The sequence below is a fragment of the Phalacrocorax aristotelis genome, chromosome Z (genome assembly GCF_949628215.1).
Source record: "Phalacrocorax aristotelis chromosome Z, bGulAri2.1, whole genome shotgun sequence".
NCBI lineage: Eukaryota > Metazoa > Chordata > Aves > Suliformes > Phalacrocoracidae > Phalacrocorax > Phalacrocorax aristotelis.
The window spans coordinates 5151699-5176383 of record NC_134311.1 but is presented as its reverse complement, the minus strand read 5'-3'; the positions used below and the strand labels follow the sequence as shown (position 1 = coordinate 5176383).

At 37.9% G+C, this 24685-nt stretch overlaps 1 protein-coding gene across 1 annotated transcript in view; it reads left to right on the top strand.

Moving 5' to 3' along the window:
• Nucleotides 1–24685, top strand: part of RASA1 (RAS p21 protein activator 1) — a 67609-nt gene that overhangs the window by 27952 nt on the left and 14972 nt on the right. Inside the window, exons 6-15 of the mRNA XM_075079556.1 lie at nt 255–286; nt 1889–1941; nt 2650–2800; nt 9165–9243; nt 12180–12300; nt 14495–14651; nt 16998–17085; nt 19774–19851; nt 20764–20921; nt 21223–21299. Of these exons, the coding sequence (XP_074935657.1) occupies nt 255–286; nt 1889–1941; nt 2650–2800; nt 9165–9243; nt 12180–12300; nt 14495–14651; nt 16998–17085; nt 19774–19851; nt 20764–20921; nt 21223–21299 (994 nt within the window). The remainder of the gene's footprint in view (nt 1–254; nt 287–1888; nt 1942–2649; nt 2801–9164; nt 9244–12179; nt 12301–14494; nt 14652–16997; nt 17086–19773; nt 19852–20763; nt 20922–21222; nt 21300–24685) is intronic.

Below are 24685 nucleotides of genomic sequence, written 5' to 3'. Positions count from 1 at the left end.
GAAAGCTGAGATTTTAAAAAGTTACCACCCCTAAAGAACTTGAAACATGACAGAAGCAACCCTCTGACATAACATATTTTGGCTAGATTTCCACTTAGTGAATGAAGAGGAAAATTCCTTTTTGCAGGAAACCCTTTTGTTCAAAAATGTCATCTTTTTTTTTTTTCTACAGAAGGTCTTAACCTATGAAATTTTTTTTTTTTTGACTGAGCTATACTGTTGTCATGCACTTAATATGTTAATTTTCTCATTAGGGAAGAGAAGAAGACCCACATGAAGGCAAAATGTAAGGATTTTTGTTTTGTTATTAAAAGTAATCATAACTGTTTGTATACTTCAGCTATGAGATTTCCCAGCTTTTGGGAAGGTGAACCTAGGAGATTTATTTTTTCATCTCAAGGCTTTTTACTATCTGCTGAAGATGCATGGATAATTAACATGAGAGTCCTGTAATAGGTATGGTTATTGCTAGTGGGTTTTAGATGAGTCACTGTATGATCACTTTCAGCCAAAATATGCACAATGGAGTATTTCTTGAACATAGTGTTTGACGTAGAGGTAACCTTTTTTCAGATCTGCCCAACTCTCAATGCTGGAGAGAGAGCAGAGTACCATGAGAAAAATGATAGTGTGATAGTTACAGCTTGTCTCTGTTAGCTTCATGTAATAACACTTCAGCCAGAGGACTATAAGTTTTGTCCTATTTGCTTAAATATTTAAATTATTTTAAAGATTGAATAAAATTTAGATTCAACAGTGTATTAATATGTCAAGCTGTTGATAGATCATTTTCAGCAGTAAAGATGAGTGGCAAAAGAAAGTTGAAAAGACTTTCTAGTGGCTTGATTATTTCATGTGTCCTCCATTTGCTTGCCATGTTTGCACCTGCGGCTTTTTCTCCGCGGCCAGTTTGCAGTCTCCAAGAGGCTAATGCTGAAGGAGGCATTTCTTGTTACCTGAATAGGCGAAAGAAAATAACTGGTGTATTTGTTGTTTGTCTGCTACTCGCTAGTGTTCCGCTAGTCAATTTGGCAGTAGGGGTGGCTTCAAATGTAAGATTTTTTATTTGTTTATTTGCAAAGTAGTTTATAGCAGATGCTTGGAGCTTTTGATACTATCTGTCCCCAGTTATTTGTGCCAGTCAGAGAAATCCTGGGGAGGCAGTGATTGCTTCAAACATTCCAGTAGCCAGAAATTATCCTCTATGGGTAGTATAGAAAGTCAGAACTAGAGCTTTTTTTCCAGTACATAAAAAAGGCCACGTTTTCAGCTTTCCTTTAAAGGACAGAATAAGCTATTAAGTTGTAGCATATCAAGCTGTTCTGTATAGTCATAAGTATCAGGCTGAGAGTGGACAGAGGCTGCTGAACTTTTTTAGGACACTGCTCTGATACAGGACTCTGGGAAGGTACAAGGTCTGAGATGAAAGCAGTTTGTATTCAGTAGTCTAACAAAGCTAGGTTTTATTTCCACAGCTTCTGCCCAAATTTAGTTTGAGTTTTTCTGTACAGTGTTTCACCTTGTTCAAGCTTTGGATTTCATGACTGAAGTAAACTGATGTATGAGGCTGACTTAAAACTATGCCTATCAGAATTATCTACTGTTTAGACAATTCATTTTCATCTCTAAGCACAGTCAGATTTGAACATCAACTCCAAGTGTTGGATATTTTTATTGAAATTACTTTATATACCTGTTAATGTTGGTTTTTTGGTGCTGTTGGTAGAAAGAATCGTTAAGTAGCATAATCATTGATTATCTCATCTATATGTGTTAGGTCTTTTTAAATAAAGATCAATTCATAGGTGCCAGAGCCTTGGATGTCACCACAGCCAAAAAAGAGAGCTGGTAGTCTTGCTTTCTAATTTTTCTCTTCATCTTTGTTAAGATGGTTCCATGGGAAGATCTCCAAACAAGAGGCTTACAATTTGCTGATGACAGGTACTTGTATTTCTGATTGAAATACACTGGTAATGAAATGCCACAAAATGATCCTGTTCATATTGAACTGTGACAACACTTCCTTTTAAGTGTGATCGTATACAAGTGTCTTAGTCTGACCAGCCCCTGTGGTTGTTACCTTGGTAGAACACTACAAGAAAACAAGAATAATACAAGAAAACTATTGTGGCTATGGGTATTGAGTATGTTCTCAAGTACAGTTAATTTAATAATGTTTGATTGAAAAATTTTTTTAATTACTTCACTTATTGAGGTCTTCATCAAAATGCTGTGGAGAATATGCTTTTCTATACCTAAAGCAAAACATACTACAAACTTTTTCAGCCCTTTTGTAGAGCAAATATGTCTTTAAATGAAGACATCAAGATTTCTGACTCCATATGGTCAAATAGCATACTTTACATATTAGAACAGAAGTTCTTAAGTTTTGAAAACATGTTGTCAGACTTTTTTTGTATGCTCTTGTAAAGACGTGACAAAGATGTGGCTTGGTGCCAGCTACAGCTAAACCATTTTGCATTAATTTTGGCAGTTTAGTACTAGCTCACCTAATTTGAGATCACTGTTGGAACTTACCTTATAGACTTTGTGTTTCTTCAGGTGTGCAATTCTTGCTATGTAGAAATAGATTTGATAAGGGCTCGTATATTACATCAAGAAACTAATACAATTATGATATCTTTTCAGTTGGTCAGGTGTGCAGTTTTCTTGTCAGGCCTTCAGATAATACACCTGGTGATTATTCACTTTATTTTCGGACCAGTGAAAATATTCAGCGTTTTAAAATATGCCCAACATCAAACAATCAGTTCATGATGGGAGGCAGATACTATAATAGGTAAGTTTTAATGGCAAAAGGAATTGTGTGTATTTTGTGTGAAGGATGTCTATAATTTGCTCCTGATAATTATTTACTGCTGTAAGACTGTAGTTATCTTGATCATATGCTATTTTACGTAACTTACTTAGTAGTTACTTGGAGCTGAGCAAGTCTTTAAAGCTTGCAGAAGCCTAAGTGTAGCTTGTTTCTTTCAACGTATTGTCCTTCTGCAAACCGGTTTCTTCACACTATAAATTGTGGATTGTATGGATCATATGTGGATCTGTAAGAGAATGTTGTGTTGTCACGGAAGCTACTGTTTGTGCTCTTGCCTATTTGAAAAGGGAAAATAAAAATGTTAATTTTATCTGAGACATTTGATAGGGTGTTCAAATAATAGAAATGTGTATCTGCAGAAACGGGGCAAAAATACCTTCCTTGTTGGAAAAAGTAATTAAATTGTATTGTAATGTGTGTGTGATATTTGGGTCAGAAGTACAGGTGACTTAATTTAGAGTGAGCAAATTTGGGATGCATTTGTTTTGCCATGGGTACAAAAAACCAATTTGTACAAAAAGAGAAGCTTTTTGTGGGAGAAGCTATCAATACAGCCCCATCCTTGATAATCTTGTTTTTAGAGTTCTTGTAGATGCAAGACTTCCTAGTAGTGAAAACTCACTTCCCTCTTTTAGTGGAGGTCGTTGTGTGCCTTACAAAATCAGCACTTTTCCAGACTTGCTCACCTAGAACCAGGGCATTCTTCATCCCAGTAGATAATTTCTCTCACTTCAAGCTTGGCTTCTGCATGGGTAGAAATCCAGCAGCTGATATGTCTGAGAAAATGTTGCGGTGTCCTAATTGAGAAGTTCAGTGGACTTTTTCATATGATGTCAAATGGGCAATGGTGTGAGGCTAAACAATTGGAACCTTGTGAACCTGTGCATATCCCACACCCAGGCTGCTTGAATACCTCCTACAGCAATCAGTCTGGCCTCCAGAGTCAGCCTTTAATGAAGGTAAATGCTGATTTGCCCATTCTCTAGTTACGTGGCTTATTAGGAGGATGATAAGGCTAGGAGCCCCCACTCTAGGTGATGTCAAACGAACTAGCAAATTAGTGGAACTCTCATATTAGTCTCAAGTGGTTTTGTAGCATTAAAGAGCATACCTTCAGAAAATTACTATATTAAGTAACTTAATTACTTCAGATTACTTCAGAAAACAGTGCTGGATCTAGTTGAGGTGTGTATATAAATTACTTCTATCAGTTGTTGAACAGAAAACACGATTGTAAAGTTAAGCAGCACTGAGTTATGACAAAATGCTTTTATAATTTTTTTTAATATTTTGGTACCTAGTTTGCAGACAGCTTCATCAGCGTAAAAGAAAAATATGCATAGCTTTAAAAGGCTTAATTTTTGTTGGTTGTCTTGGAGAATTAATGCTATACTCCTAGGCTCACATTCAGTCCAATTTAGTATGTGCTGCAAGTTGGTAAACTTTGGGGAATTTCAAATATCTAATGAAGTATGCAATGAAAGATAATAAGGCCGCAAAATGAAGATAGTAACGGTTCAAATTCTGTAATGTGAGATCTACTACAGAGGGCAATAAGTAAGGAGCAGGAAAGAGGGAATAACTTTGTGGGCTTTTTGATTCTTGTGTTAGTTTATTTAATAGGGACACTATAAAAAAGAAACCTTTAAATATGTGAAGACTAATGCGGTTTTGTTGTATGGAATATTCAGAAGTGGCTGAAAAACAACAAACATGGCATTGAATCCAGAAGATATAAAGCATGAATTTATAGAAGATAATGAAATAGTCTTTAGGCATTTCTTGGTGCAGAGAGTTCTGTCTTTGTGGCTTATCTAAAAATATAGCATTTGTCATCAAGGTGAAAGTTTCAGATTTAGGAACTGGTGTTCGTTTAAATGCACCTGTTCAACGGTTTCTTGGTAACTATAAGCTTTTTTTACATTACGCTGCTTCAATAAATGCTCTCAAGGTATGTCATTTGAAATCTGATACTAGTATTAGACTAGATCTTTACCAAATTATCCTAGGTAGTAGAGTATTTTTAACATTCTCTTACAGTTTTCGTCATTGTCATTGGGGTAAAAGATAAAATGAAAGCAATCTGCTCTTTTTCTGCAGAGTATTGATTACAGTTAGAGTCTCAATAAATTATAGACCAAGGTTTTCCATACAAAAGTAAGAAGCTAAAGAATAGTAAGGAAACACAAAATGCAAGAAGTTTATTTTATTTCTTGGATATTTTGAACATCCAGACGTGTGACTTGGAACCACCTATATAACCTTACATAAGCTTATATAACCTATATAAGCAACAGTATGTCCGTATTCCAGAAGAAGTCACTCCAGGTGACCATAGGGAAAGAGGTCCTGGGTACATCTTGGGAATCTCGTAGTCTGTGCTGCGTCGGAAGACTTATTTTTCCCACCAACCTGTTCCTTTTGCATGTGCTCCCACCACTCTCTATGTAAATGGCTTAAAATTTCTGTCAATGACTATGACCGAGGACTGTGTTTGCAGTCTGTCATAGAGAGATCTGCTTTCATTATTTTGTTATGTTGTATCAGCTCTGCAGAACCCATAGTCTTTGAGCTGTGCGCTTGAACGTCCCAATACAGAGCAATTATATTGCATACATATTGCGAGAATTATGTTGGCTGTGTAACGAAGGAGTATTTTCCCATGGGCTTTAGTAAAGCATTTAACTTTTGGGGATCTTGCTCTTTGTTCTGTGGTTAACAAATTACCCCGCTAGTCACCTTTCTGCATTTTCACGGAAAAATTGGCAAAGCCATTTCTTGGCGTTTGTACCGAGTCTGACTGGGGTGGAGTTAGTTTTCTTTACAGCAGCCAGTATGGCGCCATGGTTCAGATTTGTGTCTAGGATAGTGTTGATAACACAGTGATATTTTGTTTCTTGCCGAGCAGTGCTTGCACAGTGTTGAGGCTGTCTCTGTTCTCCAGAGACCCAAACTGACCAGAGAGACATGCTCAGCAATAAAGACCGGAGGGTCTTTGTTGCTTCATTTCCCAAGGTGGGTGTTGCTCAGGCTGTCTGAGCATTAGTCTGCTTGTGAGATGTGGTGAGTGATTGCTTTTGCATCACTGGCCTCCCCCTCCCACCCTCCTTCACTTATTAAACTTTCTTTGTCTCGACCTGTGAGTTTTGTCACATTTGCTTTTCGTGTTTTCTTCCCTGTCCCAAGAGCAGGGAGTGAGCAAAGCACTGCAGGGTGTTTAGCTGCTGGCTGGGGTCGCCCCTCCACAGGTCTTTTGATGTCCCCCTCTTCCTCCTCCTTTTCTTGAGCTTTTATTGCTGAGCGTGACATTATATGGCAGGGACTATCCCTTTGGCTGGCTCAGGCCAGCTGTCTTGCCGTATCCACTCCCAGCTCCTTGCCCACCCTGTCCTACTTGCAGGGTGGGCACAGGGGAGCAGAGTGGGGAAAAAGGAGAGCCTCGACACTGCAAATATGGCTCAGCAACAGTTAAAACACAGGTGTGCTGTCAACGCAGCACTTCAGTCGCACATCTAAAACACAGCATTGCACGGGCTGCTATGAAGAAAATTAACTCCATCCCAAGCAGACCTTGTACAGTTGTGGTATTAGTAACTGCCATGAGATCTCAGTCCAAAGATGTGCAGTTACTGGTGTATGGCTTTTACCATTAGGGTGATGGAACACTGGAACAAGTTGCCTAGAAATGTATGGAGTCTCCATCCTTGGAGATGCTCAGGATGTGACTGAACAAAGGTCAGAACAACCTGCCATGGTTGACCCTGCTTTGAGCTGAGGGCTTGGGTGAGATGGTCTCTGGAGGTGCTTTCTGTCCTCAACCATTCTGTGAATAACTTCCCTATGTGTTTCACCCTGGTTTTATGTAAGGTAGCATTTATTAATGTTTCAATTCTGATTTTGCAGCATGTGGTAGGAAAAGCACACCAGGCCACTTCTCCTGTCCTTTTCTTCTAGCTGCCTCCTTGCAATCATTCAACCTACGTAACAGCAGTTGAAAAAAAACCTGTAAAATTAGGGGTGGTTCTATGTCAAAGATGATAAACATTGGCCCAAGAGTATAAAGAGTTGAACAAGACTTCATGTTATCCTGAACTTGAGAGACAGCAAAATTTGAGAACTTAGATGATTGTAAGAAAATTTTGTTTCAACTGGTCGATCAATCTGTATTGTGACGGGCTGAACAATATGGGTTTAACATTAATTCTTCGCCTTTATAATTTAACAGTGTATAGAATGGTGTTGCTTAGTTGTGTTTTCTGCATTCTTTGTTATTTGAAATGTCAGCCATTGGAATAACTCTCAATTCACTCTTTAAGTACTAAAAAAAAATTATACTGTTCATGGTGGTGAGATACTTGGAAAACCATCCCAAGTAGCCAAGACCTGAGGAACCTAACGAGCTCTCTGCTGAGAATTTTAAAGTCACTGAAGTAACTGTAACATAGTATTGAGATCTATCTTTGTTTCTATATATCAGACCAAGTTCAATGTTGGGTGGGGTTTTTTGTTTGGTTGGTTGGTTTGTTTGGTTTTTTTCATTCCATGCTTATTTTTACCTTCTTTGATGCATTTTGTCTAAGTAGGATTTTTGTTGCTGCCACACAGTGAAGAAGGCTATGATCCACTTTCCTGTCCTCTAGATAAGTTTTGTGGTCAGTCTGATTTCATGCTTGACGTTTTACATGTTAGGTAACTGATCACTTGCAGATCCACAATCTGTAGTGTACTTCTTTGGAGGTACCTGGTCTCCTCATGTTTGCAGTGTTCAGTTTGTTCAGGCATTTGAGTTGTCGCAGTGGTAAGGCGATATATAAGTGACCATCTGAGTAGAGTTCACTTGCGGGCTGCAAGAGGCTGCAGAGAGGGCTGCAGAGCCATGCCCTTAGTCACTCCATCAAGCCATAAGTCCTAGTCTATATGGTACTCAAGCTACAAAAGGAGTTTTCAGGTACAACTGAGTTTATTCTTTAGCCCATTTTATGAAATTGGAAGAAATTAGGCACCTGCTCCTTACATTGAGGAACTCCTGCTGGCATTTTTAACCAAGGAAGGAGAGGAGGCATTGCCGGTCAAGGTATTCTTGATTTGATGAGTGAGAAAAATTATATAATCCTGTTTTACTTATTACAAGATGTTGGCAGTAGCTATTCACCATGCAAAATACAAGGACTCAGTCATTATTTTCTGAAGAGTGGCAAAGTTTAAAATTTTATGCAGAAAATGGCATATGCAGATTGCATCTCAGAAAAAAGTTGAAATAAATTAATTTATTTCAGTAATACAGAAAGAAATTCATGTCATTCTGCATACGTAAAAAAAAAATATTTGTGGGAAGATTATGTTATCAAGAGTGCACTAGTTCATAGCTTTAGAATGAGAGAAAGTAAACAAAGATGTCTTGCTATAGGTGTTTAAATGTATTTGATGTTACTTTAACAGTATCAGATATTGTTCCTGTGTTGGACACAGCTATATCCAATTGTAAAAGGTCAAAGATTTCATTGCTGCATGCCTTGTTGACTATCTTTGCACACACAGCTAAGTATGCATGAAGTGAGAAGACGCAATCAGTATGTTTTTGTTAATTTTAAATTCTTTTTTAGGTTGATCTTTTGCATATGAATGATTACTTTCTATTGAAGTTCATGTTGCTGTTCTTTATTCCAGTGTAAATTTCAGTAACTGCAAAAATAAGTTAAAGCAACTCAAATGCCTTAAGTTTCAGCTTATATCTGTCACTACTTCTCTCCTGAGCCTGAGAAGCAATTGCAGTCTGAACGTGGTGACTAGAACAAATGCTTCCCTGTAGAGGAGTGCTACCAATCGAGTATTTAATTTAACAGGATAGCTCAGTGATTTCCAAGTATAATCTGTATAAGCTCCGCTACAAACCTTTTCTGTTTTCTATTCCTGTCCTCCTAGAAAGTCACTGCTCTGCACTTGTGGTGTCTCCCATTTCCCTTCCCTACTTTAAGACTTTGAAAACTATTGCCAATGAAAGAGCAGTTTTCAGCCTGGCTGGAGAGCTGGTAATGCACACGTGCTACTCGAATGTGGAAGAAGCAGTGTCCTCATTTGGCATTTTAAGCACCCAATTAAAATATTTTGCAGAGTTTAGAATTAATACATTCTGAATACAGTTTTGTGAACTTTCTTGACTTTGGTGTATTAGTAAATTCTTATTGCTACAAATGAGATTATGATGTTTAACACTTGATTTTATTAAAACTTTGAGAAAGTTTTATGTGGTTATGTGGAAAAGCAAATTCTCAGAGGAAAAACTAACCTGTTTGACATCTGTATCCTCTTTTTCTTATTGGAACAGTATTGCTGACATCATTGAGCACTATAGAAAAGAACAGATTGTTGAAGGATATTACCTTAAAGATCCTGTTCCAATGCAGGTAAGATTTCATCTCAGTGTTTGCTGTTGAAGACACAGACATAATCATCATCAAATCAAATTGTGAACTGAATTCCAGCAGAGGTACAAATGGCAGTTAAACAGCATCATCTCCAGTTATAATATTTTCAGCTTGTGTGTTTCTTTTGTTTTATCCTCAAATGCATTCACTTACCAAAGGTTGGCTTGTAGTCAACAGAAAGCATGGTAAGCTCTGTGTTTCCTCCGAGGTGTTCATCCTCTGCTCTGTGCCCTTAGCTCCGGTCCCTGGGTCAACCATGCTGCACCTTAGTCCTGTGGTAGGGGAAACCAGGCTTAACTCCTGTCTTCTGTGTCTGGGTTTTTTTTCCCTGCCGGAGGAGACCTGTACGCACAGAGAAGGTTGTGAGGGCTGGGATTGCAGGGCTTGTTCTGGAGCACTTGTGCCCCACAGCAGACATTCATCCTAAGAGACTACCAGTCATAAGTATACCACGTCATCTAGCTTTTCATAGCTTATAACTAGTATAAAGTATACATGTATATTTTGTTCCCTTTCTGTTCCCAAACCTTCCTGTTTCAGTGGTTAAAAATTTGCCTTTACTTTCCTCCCTAAATAAAGTTATGGTCAATTCATACCCCTTTGTGAGATATGTCATATTAATATGGGAATGTTTCTTGTATTCTCCCTTGGTCAGCTCATTAAGCTAAGCATACCAAAGCCAATCCTGTCCCTCTAATATCCTTGTAACTGCCCTGCTGCCACCAGTTTTGGAGTGAGCTTGCCTGCCTTGAATGTGGTGGACGAGGACAGTTTAGAGTACCATGTTGTGCGTAATCCCCTCTCTCTCTCTCTGGAAAATACTTAACAGAAATATCCTAGACTGGATGTCATTTTCTGTGGTGGGTTGACCCTGGCAAGCAGCTAAGGACCCATGCCTTTGTTTTCTCACTCCCCTCTCCTGCGGGATGGGGGCAAAAGCAGAAACACTGCTGGGCTGAGATAAATACAGTTTAGTAAGTAAAGGAAGGGGTGGTTGGGGTGAGGTAAAGGCAGACACTTGGCATCTCGCACAAGCAAACTGATGCCCAGCCGGTCTCTGAGCAGAGGTCACCCAGGAAGACAACCCCCCTGACACAGTTTTATTGCTGATCATGATGTCATATGGCAGGGAATATCCTTTTGATCAGCTGGGGTCTGCTCCCAGAATCTTGCATACCCAAGCTGCTTCTGTGAGGAGGGGGACAGAGTGCAAAGTGGAGAAAGTCTTGAGGATGTGCAAGCACTGATCAGCAAGAGCCAGAACACCAGTGCTTACCAACACTGTTTCAGTCACAAAACCAAAACACAGTACCATAGGGGATGCTGTGACAACAGTTAACTCCATCCCTGCCAGACCCAGCACGTTGTCATAGCTACGTTATATCATAGCTCAGTCCTCCTGTGAATGACTTGGCTGTTCAAGGTTCCCGTTTTCTGTTTTCTAGTGGTAAGTATCAACAGGTGTAAGTTTTATGTTGTACTAGCAGACTTACACCTTGTTATTCAGATCTTTCCTATACTGCTAATTGCGTTGTGTCATCAGTGCTTCCCAGTTGTTTGCTGCTGTTAACTCGTAATGCAGCTGGGACAAAAACCAAATATGAATCATGAGACTGCTCCTTGAAAGGCTCACTAGTAATTTTCTTCATGCTCCATCATTTGTCTTGAATAATGGCAGTAACTGTTGTCACTCTAGCTTTTTGCGTATGCACTCACAGTTCCTATATTAATAATCTTCCCTGCATTGACTAATTTTCCATGTGAGATTTCAGATTCTTTTAACCTATTCAGACATATTCGTGACTTTCTTTGTTTAAAAATTTAGTGGTCAGTGATGCAATTTATGTTCAGCTTTGTGTTATCTCCCTTCCACATACTACCATGCTCTATGTTTTTGAGGGGAAAAAATTTCAAAAGTCTTTGCATACCTTTAGGGTCAGTCTGATTGACTTCCTTTGTCTAATATGAAATTTACTTAAAAATATTTGTCATGACATCTGTTGTTTTGTGCACCATTCCTTGCATAGTTATGTTATGGAGATTATCTTGGGTTCATCAACATCTGGATGTTGCATCCACTGTAGGTCCTGTAATTCCTGTTAGTATTACCAAAGTATTTTTCATTTTGTCCTGTTGTTCAAAATTAAAATTCTGGTAGATATGTGGGCAGGAAGAAAAGTAGAATATTTAGTATGAGCCAGTTCATATGTTGCTTTTCATCTCAGTGCTGTTCTCACTGCTTGACAGTCTTGCTCTTCATGTTTTCTTACGGCTGTAGACCTTTTGCTGATCAGCTTACTCGGTAAGGTCAAACTTGGCTTGGCTTTTGGGCATTCTCATTTGTTACTTGCGTTTCCAGATCCTACAATCTCCTGTGTGAATTTATCCTTTCTCTGTTTCCTGTTTCTGCTTTCTTCTCGTCTTGAGTTCTGCTCAGTTAGGACACGTGAGTTCTAATGAGATTAATGAGGGACTGTGCAACTCTGAGTGAGTTGGTTTTAATTTTGGTCTGCACTATTCTTGTTGCTTCAGAGTTTATCCATGATTACTCAGTCCCCAAAGCTTTGGTAAAAGACAGTTAGAAGCTAGATAAATCTTTAAAGACTTGGATAAATTTAACAGAAAACATGGTGAAAGATGCTGCTTTTTATTTTACATGAACAAGACAGAATGCTACTTTGTAGAAGTTGGTTTACATTGAAAACTTTTATCACAGTTCTGGAAATGTGGAAATAGATTACACTTCTAGTAGCGTACTGTATAAAAAATGATATTGCTTTATTAAAATGCATGAGAGAACAAAAGCAGTGAGTTGATAGCATTCAGTAAGATGATCCTAGTTGCAGCTTCACAGTATGCAATTTTTTAATGGCAATTTCTGAACTTAAAATATGGTTTTCTTACATGTTTACCAGCATCAAGAACAAGTGTTTACTGATACAGTGGATGGAAAAGAGATCTACAATACAATTCGTCGGAAAACAAAGGATGCTTTTTATAAAAATATTGTCAAAAAAGGTTATCTTCTGAAAAAAAGTGAGTTATGTTTACTTCTATGAATTTTTTATATTTAAAAAAAAAGCAGATGTGGATCATAAAATCATAGAATATTTCAAGTTGGAAGGGACCCCTAAGTATCATCAGGTCCAATTCCCACCTCCTTGCAGGACTACCTAAAAGTAAACCCTATGACTAAGAGCATCACCCAGATGCTCCTTGAACTCAGACAGGCTTGGTGCCGTGGCCACCTCCCTGGGGAGCCTGTTCCAGTGAGTGACCACCCTCTCAGTGAGGAGCATTTGCTGATGTCCAACCTGAACTTCCCCTGATGCAGCTTCGTTCCATTTCCTTGTGTCCTGTCGCTGGTCACCAGAGAGAGGAGATCAGCACCTCCCCCTCCGCTGCTCCCCCTTGAGGAAGGTGTAGGCTGCGATGAGGTCACTCCTCAGCCTTCTCTTCTCCAAGCTGAACATGCATTTATTGTAGTAATGGTACTAGAAAGGACAAAATTTAAGAGGGTGTAAGGTTCTAGAAAGTGTGTGAAGAGTAGGAAAGATTTCTTTCCTTAAATAACACGTGAATAGAACAACATTATTCAGAAAATTACATGCAGTGTGAAAATGCTGATTGGCAGTTGTTCTGAAAAAAATTCAGAGCACAGCACAAAAACTAGGCATCCTTGTCAAAGGTAGCATTCAAACTCATTACATGAAGTATATTTTCATAAAAAGTATCTGTATTTAATATGGAACTCAATAAATTCTAGCTGATAGAGAAGGTTAGAGACAGCTAGTGTAGTATAAATCTGTACCTTCATTGGGGAGCACAGCTGGTTTAATTTTTTTATTCCAAGTTGGCTCATATGTTTTAAATCTCAAATTTTAAATATATTCTGCTGTACAAGATACATAGTGACTTTTCTAGTCACTTCTTGTAACACTGACATACAACAAATACATGAAAAGCGGACTGCTTGACTCAGTATAACCCTGACAAAGTGCCATTGAGCAAGTCTTTGATGTTTTGAGGAAACTAGTTCCTTACCAAGTGTTATATTTGTACTTTTTAAGAAAATAAATGTTAGTGGAAGCAGAAAAAAATATCGATAGTAAAATTTCTGCAAATGACAGAGACCATAACTAGAAGGATAAGTTACAGAAAGTATGATTTTAAATATAGCCAAATATAAAAAAGAATAAAGATAAACAAACCACCCAAACTATAGACCCTCTGAACAGAGCAAGGAAAGCATATCTTCCACTGAGAAGGCTGATTCTGAGAGAAGTTGGAGGGATGCCATACAGTGAGGAATCAAATACGAATGAATTGAAACCCTTTAGCTAAAAGAGATAATGAGATACTTTACACCTACTCAGTACTCCAGTTTGCACATTTGGAGTGATACACGTAGCTGCATATGAAACAAATTCAATAAAATCACTCTTCCATCTAGGAGACAGGGTGTAATAAGTGAACGTTAGATGTGTCTGTTCAAAACAGTGCTAGTATTCATTTATTGAGGCCCATGGCGGGTTGATGATGATCAAAGTATAAAATTGAGGCTGAAATTTTTTTCTAAATGATGCTGTGACTTATGCATTAATAAGCTGCAGAAAGTTCCTAATCCATTGCAGTTCAGAGAACATTTTCTCTGAAACAAGTGGAACCAGCCAAATTCTTAGATAGGGTTGTGTTTGGGGTATGGTTCTGGTTTACGTTTACCTATAACCTATTCCCATTTCTGCCCATCAGCCGTACTGTTTTAAGATGCTGTAATGCAATCTGTTAAACATTGGTCAGATTTTAGTAGTAACTTTGTCAAGAGGCTATTTCTTTGTCATGACAAGGGTCTGTTTCTTAAATAAAATCGTAATAAATGGGACCCACTGCACTGTTGTTTGCAAACTGTGTAGATACAGTCTTACCGCTGATAGGAACCCACTGTCCAGGTAGTTTATGTGCACTTGCTTAATCCTGTTGAAATCAGTGAAAAAGTTAAGAGAACATTTTGCAACGCTACCTGCATCTGTGAAGAGGGCCTAGTTTCAGCCACATGTGCATAAAATTGAGTATGCATTCTGATATTATAACTTAAGTGTGATTACCTGTACATTGTTCTTCTGTTTGCAACTTGAGAAAAACTTTACTGCCCTCTTTTGTTTTTCTTAATTTACAAAATTTACACTTTGTTTTAAACAATACCATAACTTTTTACTTGACTTTTCTACAGGTAAAGGAAAGAGATGGAAAAACTTGTACTTTATATTAGAGGGAAATGATGCCCAGCTTATTTATTTTGAAAGTGAAAAACGAGCCACAAAACCCAAAGGACTAATAGACCTTAGCGTGTGTTCCGTCTATGGAGTACATGACAGTTTGTTTGGCAGGTAGGATGCTGGCTTTTATTTCTCCTATGCGCAGCAGGAGAGTGGACTGCTAGTTTGAGGCATGTACGAGACATGGGCAATGTGCTGCCAGTGAACAAGCATCCCTGGCTTCACTGTGGCTCTTGGCTCGTACCAAGAGTCCGTAGCTGGTGCGGATTGCAAGAGCACGTGTAGACAGATGTAGCTGATGAATAGTGACTTGTTTAGCCATGGCAACTCTATTGCTAGCAACTCTAGGTAACCAACTTCTAACTAGAAACTCCAGTATTTAGTACTGAAGTTTTTTTTGTGAAATAAGATGTGCTGATGATCTGAGCTTTTTTGCGGTGTCATTTTTAAAATATTGAGTGCATTAATTGTTCCATGTTACATTTTACAGGCATTAGAGGTTATGAACCGAGGGTTTTAATCCTTTCGAACTAAGAATTGACAAGATCAAGAATTTTGTCAAAGGATGTACATTCTTTTTGATATGTATTTGAAAGCTAACTTGGTTAGATGGAGTCTGTACGTGCTTTTCTATTTAAGAACAACTAAACTAGTTCATATAAGTCAATATCCTCAAGTTGGTTTTGCACAATTACTATATTCACAGATAATTTTCACATCAAATCTGTAATATTTTGATATTCAAAATGTGCCAACGGCAAGGGATGGGATTATTAGCAAATAAGTTGAGAATCAAAAGTCTCTCAGATATAATTGGTAATTAACAAGAAAGAGCTTATATATTTGTTCATTGGTAGTTAGGAAAAAAGTCCACTGTCCTGTATTATGATGTTACATGGAAGAAATAGGTACTCTTACTCCTACAGGTGTTAGATAGAAATTCTGTTTATCCCATGGATCTTAATATTTATTAAAAAATTATATATGGTCATCTGTTATTGTTGTGGGAAAAAAACCCTTCAAGACAAATGCTTAAAATTAGTGGCATTTCTTAAGCTTCAAAGACTGGTGCTTTTGTCTGATATGGTGGGTTTTAAAAATCTTTTTAATAATTTTTACAAATCCATTAAACTAGTGGAATGAGGAGCATAGAGACAGATAGAGTACTAGAACAGTAATTTAAAAATTACTGAAATGTTCCTTATGTAAGTTGGCAATTCTGAAGGAAGCTTTGGTGTATAATGTAAACAAGGAACATTTTGGTTAGCAGTGACTGTCCCTAAACAACTGTTAAGAAACACAGCTTAGGGTTGCTTAGGGTTGAAGTGTAACCGGATAGTACGTGGTACTAAATGGGGGGGGGGGGGGGGAGGGTGCGTGGCTGCACCACCTTAGGAAGCTGTGACTGAGGAACTGTAGCTGAGACAAGGTTCCTCCTGCATTTTAAACACATGGTAAAAAAACCGCCTTAGCCTTTTCTCAGAAGTATGGTGAAGTCTGTGGCTTTGCATGGTTCTTTGGTAGCAATGATTTAATTAGCGCCAGACATGGCTGCTTCCTGCTGTCCCCCACCCTTGTGCGGCATGGTTTCAGAGTGCCCTGTCAGCGTTTGTCCAGGCTCTGAAACGGAGGGGGGAACTGGAGACTGAAACTCCTCTGCAAATGAAGCAGGGTCCTTCATGTGATGCTGGTTTTGAGAGAGCAAAACTTCCTTGAGAACAGCACGGAAGGTCATGACTGAAGTGTGCACTTTAAATAGCGCGTAATTTAACAAAACAAAAAAATTTTTTTTTTGTTTTTTTGCCTAATGAGTGGAGGCACACAAAACGGCAAATTAATAATTGCATTTGAGGTTGTAGAGGTTTGAGTTACATTCAGTAATTAGTGTGTCATCTAATACGCATTTTACTGGTTGCAAGGGTCGCAGGACATGTTCAGATAGGGGATTCCTTATGTTGATATTGTTTGTGAATTCCTGAAAGATTAAATCCTCAATGTATGATTAATTAATTGGGAACTAATGCTGAGCCTCTTTTTCTTTAAAAGTCTCTCGCAATAGTCCTCGTTGACAAGTCTTTTCTGTTCAGGTGGCTACTTTTTGCCTACTGGACCGTAAGTCAGTGTACGTGCCTGTTCAGTACAGGCCATTCTGAAAGTTCCTCAATATTCCAAAACAAGCTAGCTGTACTGAAGTGCGGTTTTCTTAAAATTATGTAATACATTCAAAACTGCATTTTGTTTTGAACCTGAGAGACTTTTCTAATCGGAGTTCCTCTTTCCATGTGTGATGGTGCTACATGCTTACAAACAAAAACTGGTGCAGCGCTCGATGCTCCTCAGAGACAAACAGCAGGAATGTATTAGTTCAGTTTGTTTTGGCAAGATCAACAAGTGAAGGTGTCTGTTAATATTATGAAGATTAATAAAACGTTTTATTTTGTTTTGTTTGTTTTTAAGGCCAAACTGTTTTCAGATAGTAGTTCAGCACTTTAGTGAAGAGCATTACATCTTTTACTTTGCAGGAGAAACTCCAGAACAAGCACAGGTGAGAGCTTTTGTTGGTAAACATCATTTAAGAAGGAATTTTTTGTCTTGTGGTGTTTAATGATACTGCCCTTCTGAAACGGGAAGCAAGTGGCTTGCTTCACAAATCACACACAGCTATTTGTGGCCATGTCTATATTAGCAGGTGTTATAACAGAGTAATCACGGATCTGTAAGGGGAACGGTTGGTGCTGAGAATCCAGCACCTACGTTACCTACACTTGGGGGTTTTACTCTGGATGAGTTCCAGCTGGGTCCCATGGACTGAACTCCCATTATTTTCCATTTCTGGATAACGTATCTTTTATTCTGACATAGTTCAATTCAGAATAATAATTTCCTTTCCAGGACTTTTCCACATGATAAACCAGAGCATAAGTGAGAGTTTTCCTTCAAAAGCATATTCATGATATGGACTAAAATGCTAATACATGTATGTGTGCCCAATGACCAAAGTACATTGTACGCCTGCCTTTTGCAGTTACTTGTCCTGCCCATAAATTGGTGGTTGTTCATAGTCCTGGGCCCTGATCGTGCATAAAAAGTGAGGTTTTCTGGTTTTAGTTGGTGTCCTTTAGTTACTAGGTCGCTAGCATTTTTTGCTGATTAAGAATTGTAGTATAGGAGCCTAATTCTCTGAAGACCACTCACCAGCAGGAGAGCATATCTAAGATGAGGCAATGTCCTTATTTATTAAGTTTACAGCTCTGAAAGGTAACAGCTTTGCAACATACCTGTTGCATCAGAAATTGAGTTTGGCATTTGATTTTATTTGGATGGAATTAAAGCGGTTTAGAGCACTGAAAATAGACTGCTAGTCACCAGAGCATGAAGGCTATATAAATTTAGTATTCTTGTGCTGTATATAGAGGAAAGCACAAATTTTCCTGTTAAACTAATACACATTTGTGAAAGTCACTGAGATGACATCAGAATTATGTAGTGGCATTTGTCACACAACTCTTAATGTACTGTCCTTGAGAAGCAGCATGCTTTATAGTCATTGAGAATATACACAGTAATTTCCACACTCACTACTAGATATTAATTTTTATCACATATGCAATGTCTTGTGCTCTGGAAATTAAAAGAATTAAGAATGTGTAGAAGACGGAATATCCTGTCTTGTTCCCTGAACATTTGGAATAATCTGCTTTTGATTTTGATCTGCTTAACAGGCTGTTCACTGCATTTATACAGAATAGTGTTGTGGTTTTTTGGTTTGGTTTTTTTTATAAGATGGCTTTGGCCCAGGACAGTTTAAAGATTCTCCATAGTTTCTCTTTTGAGAAAGTTCAGCTTTCTTTGTTTCTTTGCTCTGTAACATTTCATAGAAGAATAATTTTATTTCTTTATTAAGGCTCTCTTATAATGTGGTAAATATCAAAGCAGCACCATCCCATGGACTGCGTTTTGTCTTTATGGTTTGTAGAAAACAAAAGCGAATATAAAATGTAGCTAGTGTCACTGTGCTTACTGTGGCGCACAGTTCATTGTCACTGCTGTAATTTAAGGGGAAACATTTTCCTGCCATGAGTGAGTATAGAAGCATACTATTCATCCAGGAAATATTTCTGTTAAGAGTATTTAGGAGGCATTTGTTTCTTCAATTATTACTCCTGAGAATAAGGAAATAAGCTACTGAAACTTCATGATGTATAGCTGAAAGCTTTTCCTTCTGTGGAAGGTTTTGAAAGCTGAAACCTGACTCTCAAAGTAGTCTAGCTGAGAATAGCTGCAGTACAGGTTCCTGTATTTTTAAAATATGGATGATATTGTGAAAAGTAAGATTGAAACAGCATCGTGGGGTTTTTCTTAATCACTTCTTAAAATTGTACTTTGAGAACAGATGGCAGATCTTTGAGATACAGACTTAGGAAGGGTTAAGTAACCTAAATTTTGTGCTGTGTACAAAATTCAGCAGCTGGGGACAGAGATGGGAGAATGAGGCTATAACATACCCTCCACTTTCCAAAGGCCCCTTGCAAAGCTCTGCCATTAGCAACGTTCTCACACTGCAGTGACTTTCTCAGAGGCAGCCTGGCGAGCTGGCAGTGCCTCCTAGCAGCTTATTAAAAACATATTAAAAATATAAAAACAACACACAAAGGTTCTACAGTCAGTTTGGTGTTAGACAACCTGTTTATTTCCTTGATCAAAATGGAATCCATCCATCCACTCTGCTGTACGCATTTATGAGCAAAGTGGGGAATGTTGCCATTATGCTCTGTGTTTCTCTGTTAATGTTTTAATTTTTGTTTGAAGTATACACAGTATTATGACTGCCATACAGAAGTACTGGAGAAAATAATCTCAAGAGTTTGGCTTGTTAACTGTAATTCTCTCAAAGGCAAACAAGTTTTGCTTCATTTTGTGTACCATTTGTAATTTCATGTAATATTACTAGACTGGAAAATTGGTAAAGGTCACACTGTGTATCCATTAGTCATGCTTGATATTTCTAAAAGAGAAAATTGTTCAGATTTGCAAATCCTTTATTAGGTTTTGCCAGAGAAGATAAGAATTTTGCTTATGTATTCAAACTTGCATACTTTGGAATTACAGAAAACATAGGTTTTGCCAAGCTAAAGGGAAAACTTCAGATACTTTTTTTAGATATGTCTGTTCCACTGGAAGAAGCTGCATCTGACTATGTTTTATTACACTGTTTTGCATCCTTCTCTCTTAGGACTGGATGAAAGCTCTGCAGATGTTTTGCAGTTTAAGAAAAACCAGTCCTGGAACATCAAATAAACGTCTACGTCAGGTGAAGCTGATATTACGGGGTTGGAGGTGCATGTGGAGGGCTGTTGTGTCTCCTCATTGCAAAAAGATACTGATAAATCTCAGAATTTTCCTTTCAACAGTAGTACATACTGCATGTACATGCTTTCCTTTTTGGAGTTACGCAGTTCCCTTGTGAAACCAGCCAGAATGAGTTACACTTTGTAACTCCCTTTTTTCCTCAATGTTAGGAACATTGAAAGTAGTTTTAACAGACAGTGAAGAACAGAATAAAACAGGAGGTTTTTCAGGACACACAACAATTCTGAGATTGACGTTAATGGTGTTTGGAAACTTCTGAATAAATGGACTAAACTAGGTGAATTCACAGATAAAGTGGCAGGCAAAATTGGGGTCTTCAAGCTGCAAAATGAAAGCAAAAAGAGTGACAGTCTGAAATAATTCTTTACTTCAAAAACCGAAGAAAATGCTCATCTACATAAAGGAATAGAATGTAATGTGTTGCACAAGGGAACTCTGCGTAATCTGTTAGGAATGTGTCAAACAAGGCATTGTGTTTGGAATAGTCCATGGCTCTTAATCAAGGTGCCAGTCTTTGATTTCAGTAAAATTTTCTGTGCATAGAAAAGTTAGCATTTGCAAATCCTAATGCCTTGAAGATCACTTTAAAAGAAGAAAACAAGATGCCTTAAAAACGTGGGGCTGGAGATTTTTTTTCAGTAATTTGAGTTACTTCTATTTTGTCACTTGTGCCTGGTTAAAATGTTCCTCCACTAGCTCTGTTCCTTGTTCTTTTTATTAGGAAGTTTTAGTTTGTGTTCAGTATTCGTATATTAACATTAAGCTTTCACATGGAGGATTAAAAAAAATATGTTTGTATGTTTTGTATTTCTGTTTTAGCAACAAGAAGTAAATTTTGTGCATTTTTTTTCAGGTCAGCAGTCTTATTTTGCATGTAGAAGAAGCTCATACGCTCCCAGTAAAGCATTTTACCAATCCTTACTGTAACATCTACCTGAACAGTGTCCAGGTAGCAAAAACACACATCAGGGAAGGGCAGAACCCTGTGTGGTCAGAAGAATTTGTCTTTGAGTAAGTCTTAATCTTCTTGAATTAGTGATTTTCAGTTGTAAGTTGCACTGCATTTGAGACTCTTAATACTGTGTACTGCTTTGCATATGCTATTTAAAAATACTCTATGTGTGGTTATACAGCAACAGCAACCTTTCAGCCAAATTCTGCATGGGCTGAATTTTCTCTAGGCACCTAAGTATCTGTGTTAATATGAGTGTCTTTGGCTGATAATGAGAACCTAGGATTGAAATGAGTTTAGAATAAGCTTAAATGCCAGCCAAGTATAGTATTAATTGAGGCTTTCTGTCTTTTCTCCTAGTGATATTTCATCTGATATTAATAGATTTGAGATAAGTCTTAGTAACAAAACAAAGAAAAGTAAAGATCCAGACATATGTAAGTATTTTTCTGTAAAAGATGCGTATATATTGCAGCAATGGATACTCTGTGTGGTTTTCATTACTCTTGTCAAACATTGTCACAAGAGAATTAAGTATATTTTTATGTTCACCCTACTGCTGTGCTTGTATGTTTGGGATGTCTAGTACTGGCTTTCCACTAACATTTTTACAGTGAGAAGCTGCTTGTTTTTAGTAATAAAATGCACAGTAATCCAGTCCTGTGTTATCTGATGGTTTTCCCAGCTCTGCTCTAAAGTAACTGTTGTGTTACACAGTAACTCTGCTTACCAAAACGCAAGAGGAAAGAGAAGCTGTCAGTATTAGTTTGCTCCACAAAATGCAAAGTTCCATGGAGTTTTAAGCCTGACTGCATGGGATTCCTTTTCAAGTGTTTGTTGCTTCCAGTGAGAAAGAGAAAGGGAGGAAAGGTATAGTGCTTTCATCATTTAAAAAAAAAATAATTTGGCGGTCTCTGAACAAAATTTGCCTTTTTTTCTTTCCTATTTACCTGATCTGTCTCCTTCCCTTGTACCACTCTTGGACTTAAACCTGAAGTTGCCTCAGTATCACTTTGAATGGGAAAGGATCCATATTTTCTTCTGCCTTTTAGAGAAGTTCCCAAGAATTTCTTTTCCTTGTGTTGCCCAGACAGCTGCTGCTAACTGTGGTTTTGTTTCTGTTCCAGCAAATTAACAGCAAGCTGATAAGCCCTATCAGATATCTAGAAAAGAAAGGGCTTGGTTTGAACAGCATGGATTCTGAGCACTTAGATAGAAAGAACTGATGTTTTTAAGTTCTTTCTCTTCCCACACAATGTGTTTTTTAGGGATTTTTTCTCTTAGTTAAGGTATCTTGTTTCCCACCATACTTGTTATGGAGCAACTTCAGCCCCCTGCCTCCTCTTTGATGCCTGCAGGGCAGGATGCCCTCCCTGCCCCTTCAGATTTGTTCCAAGATTTTTGCTTTTCCATTGTGTTCAGAGCTGTCTGTACCAAAGCCTGTCAATTTATAATCTACTGCAGTTGTTTTCAGTTTGCATATATTGTGTTGCTGGCCTGTTACATGAGCTTTGGTGCTAATTTCTTGATTTTTTTTTTTCCTTGAGAATTGTAGGGAAACATTGGCAAAAGTAGAATTACTACTCATTTTGAATGCTCTTGCAGAACCTAATTCAGTTTCAGAACTCTTTCTCCTTCCTCTGACTAGCAAACTCTGCATAGCAGGAGGAAGATACATTCCCTCTGACACACAACAGGGCTGTAAGTGTAGTTATGACCGTGTTCTTGCACTATTCTTTTACTCATTTGAACTGGAAAACTCATTATCTATCTACATCAAAGCTATGGTTAGTAAAAGAACCTTTAAGAGGATAATTCTTGAATGAGATACTTCGGTAACTTCTTTAAAAATGTTTTTGTAGTTTCCTCCTCTCTGTCCAGCTTAGGGAGGTTGCGTTGGCTTAGGAGGCATCCAGCTGATGGGAGGTGATAGATGGTTTCCTTATCTAGGTCAGGAGCAGGATTAGCTGAGTTTCTGGGTTGCAGTTAGGTACACTCTTTTAGCATAACCCAACAGCCCTTTCATTTGTGGAATAAGGATTAGATTAAGTCAACTTCAGTGAACACTTATCTCTGCTTACATCCCCAGCCCTATTAAATATGTGAAGTGTAGGGAGGAAAAAAATGAGCTAAAGCAGACCTATGTGCGCCATTACCTAAATAATCCTTGAACTCTTCAAAAGCAAGAGAGTTGGTTCCTTTCCTGAACAATCTCCTTTTCAGCCACAGCTGTTAAATGTGGACTGCTATGAAGTGGGAGTCATGTGAAGCTGGTACTATTCATCTTCCCAGTTAATTGGGTTAAGCCAGCTTTTCTGCTTGCTTTTCCTGCAATGTAATGCAGATTGAAGGCCCAAAACTCTGTTATTGGCCTCACTGCTTTATTTCTTACATCATAATACGTAGAAGTTAAATACCAAAATGGTACTAGCATGAAGGCTATTTTTTCAGTATTTTAAAATGTTCCTTAGTTTTTAAGTCTTTGACCTTGAAGTTTGCCTATTATGAGTATTCCATAATTATTTTACTGTTTTTGTTTTTAAAAAGTATTTCAAATAGTCAGAAATGATACTAAACTGTTTAATACCAATTCCGTTTAAATTTTTCTTTGTTTCTCTTACTGTAAATTGCATAAGAATTTATTCAAATAAAATAGGTCTTGAAAAAAATAAAGCCCTAGAATTTATTAGCAGACCTCACCTGCTGCTACTGCAAACTGGGATGCTCGGGTATGATTAGAGAGTTGCATTAGTAAATCTCAGGACAGTATCATGCAATGTTGAACTGGAGTGGAAGTTCGGGTTTGGTTTTTGCACCATGATAGTTGGTTAGTTTCAAATTAGTTCATGTTGGAAATAAAAGCGTTTATAGTGGAGGCAGGCACCTCATGCAGGCAAATCCATAGAGCAAAGTGTTATCCAGTGGCTTTCCTTGCAGGCACAGTTGTTACTTGCAGTAGCACCAAAGCTTGCTTTTGAAGCGGAGAGCTGAGATTATAGGAGGATGGGCTGTGCTAACACGGCAGAGGCTTGTAGCTGCGAAAGGCAGGATTTAGTGTGTCCGTATATTGAGCAATTTCCTCTTCCTCAAGATTTCAAATTACTTTTATTCTGAACTAGTAATTAGAATTTTTTAGGGTTGTCTTGATGGCTCCATTTTGTTCTGGCAGAGTTAGACAAAGGCTTCATATTAATTCAGGGTCATTTCCAGTCTGAGGACTGGGACAAACCTAAGTTTGAACCACTTTTCTCTTTGATTCCCAGGCTATAATTACTAACAATCAAAATACAATCTTCTTACTAAACATTATTGCTGAAGTTTCATTAGCAAAGAAAACATTAAGAAACTCAGTTATATTTTTTTTTGTACTAGTGTTAACTGTGTAAAATATTCTGATTTTTTTTGGATCAAAATAGTTGTCAACAGAATTCTTACCTGTTTCTGGAGAGAAAAGACCAACTAAGTAAGGGATAAGTAGCAGTTGATGATTGTTTTTCACAATACTTGGCTGATTCGAAATGCATTAGCTTGTATCAGTTTATCAACTCCAAAGAATATGAAATAGGCAACAGGAATGTCCTGAAATGACCATTATAAATGTGGTGTTTTCTGTTCTAGTATCAAATGATACCCTGACGTCTATTTCAACACTGGGGCAATGGGAAGTCTTCTGCAACTGGTGACAGTTTCTGCAAGGCAGTGTGGTGCATGGGCTTTGCAAAAATGTGAAAAAAAACCCCAAAACTCTTTGTTTTGGTTTTCGATGGTTTGGGTGGTGGTTTTTGTTTTGTTTGGGTTTTTTGTGTGTGTGTTTTTTTTTTAA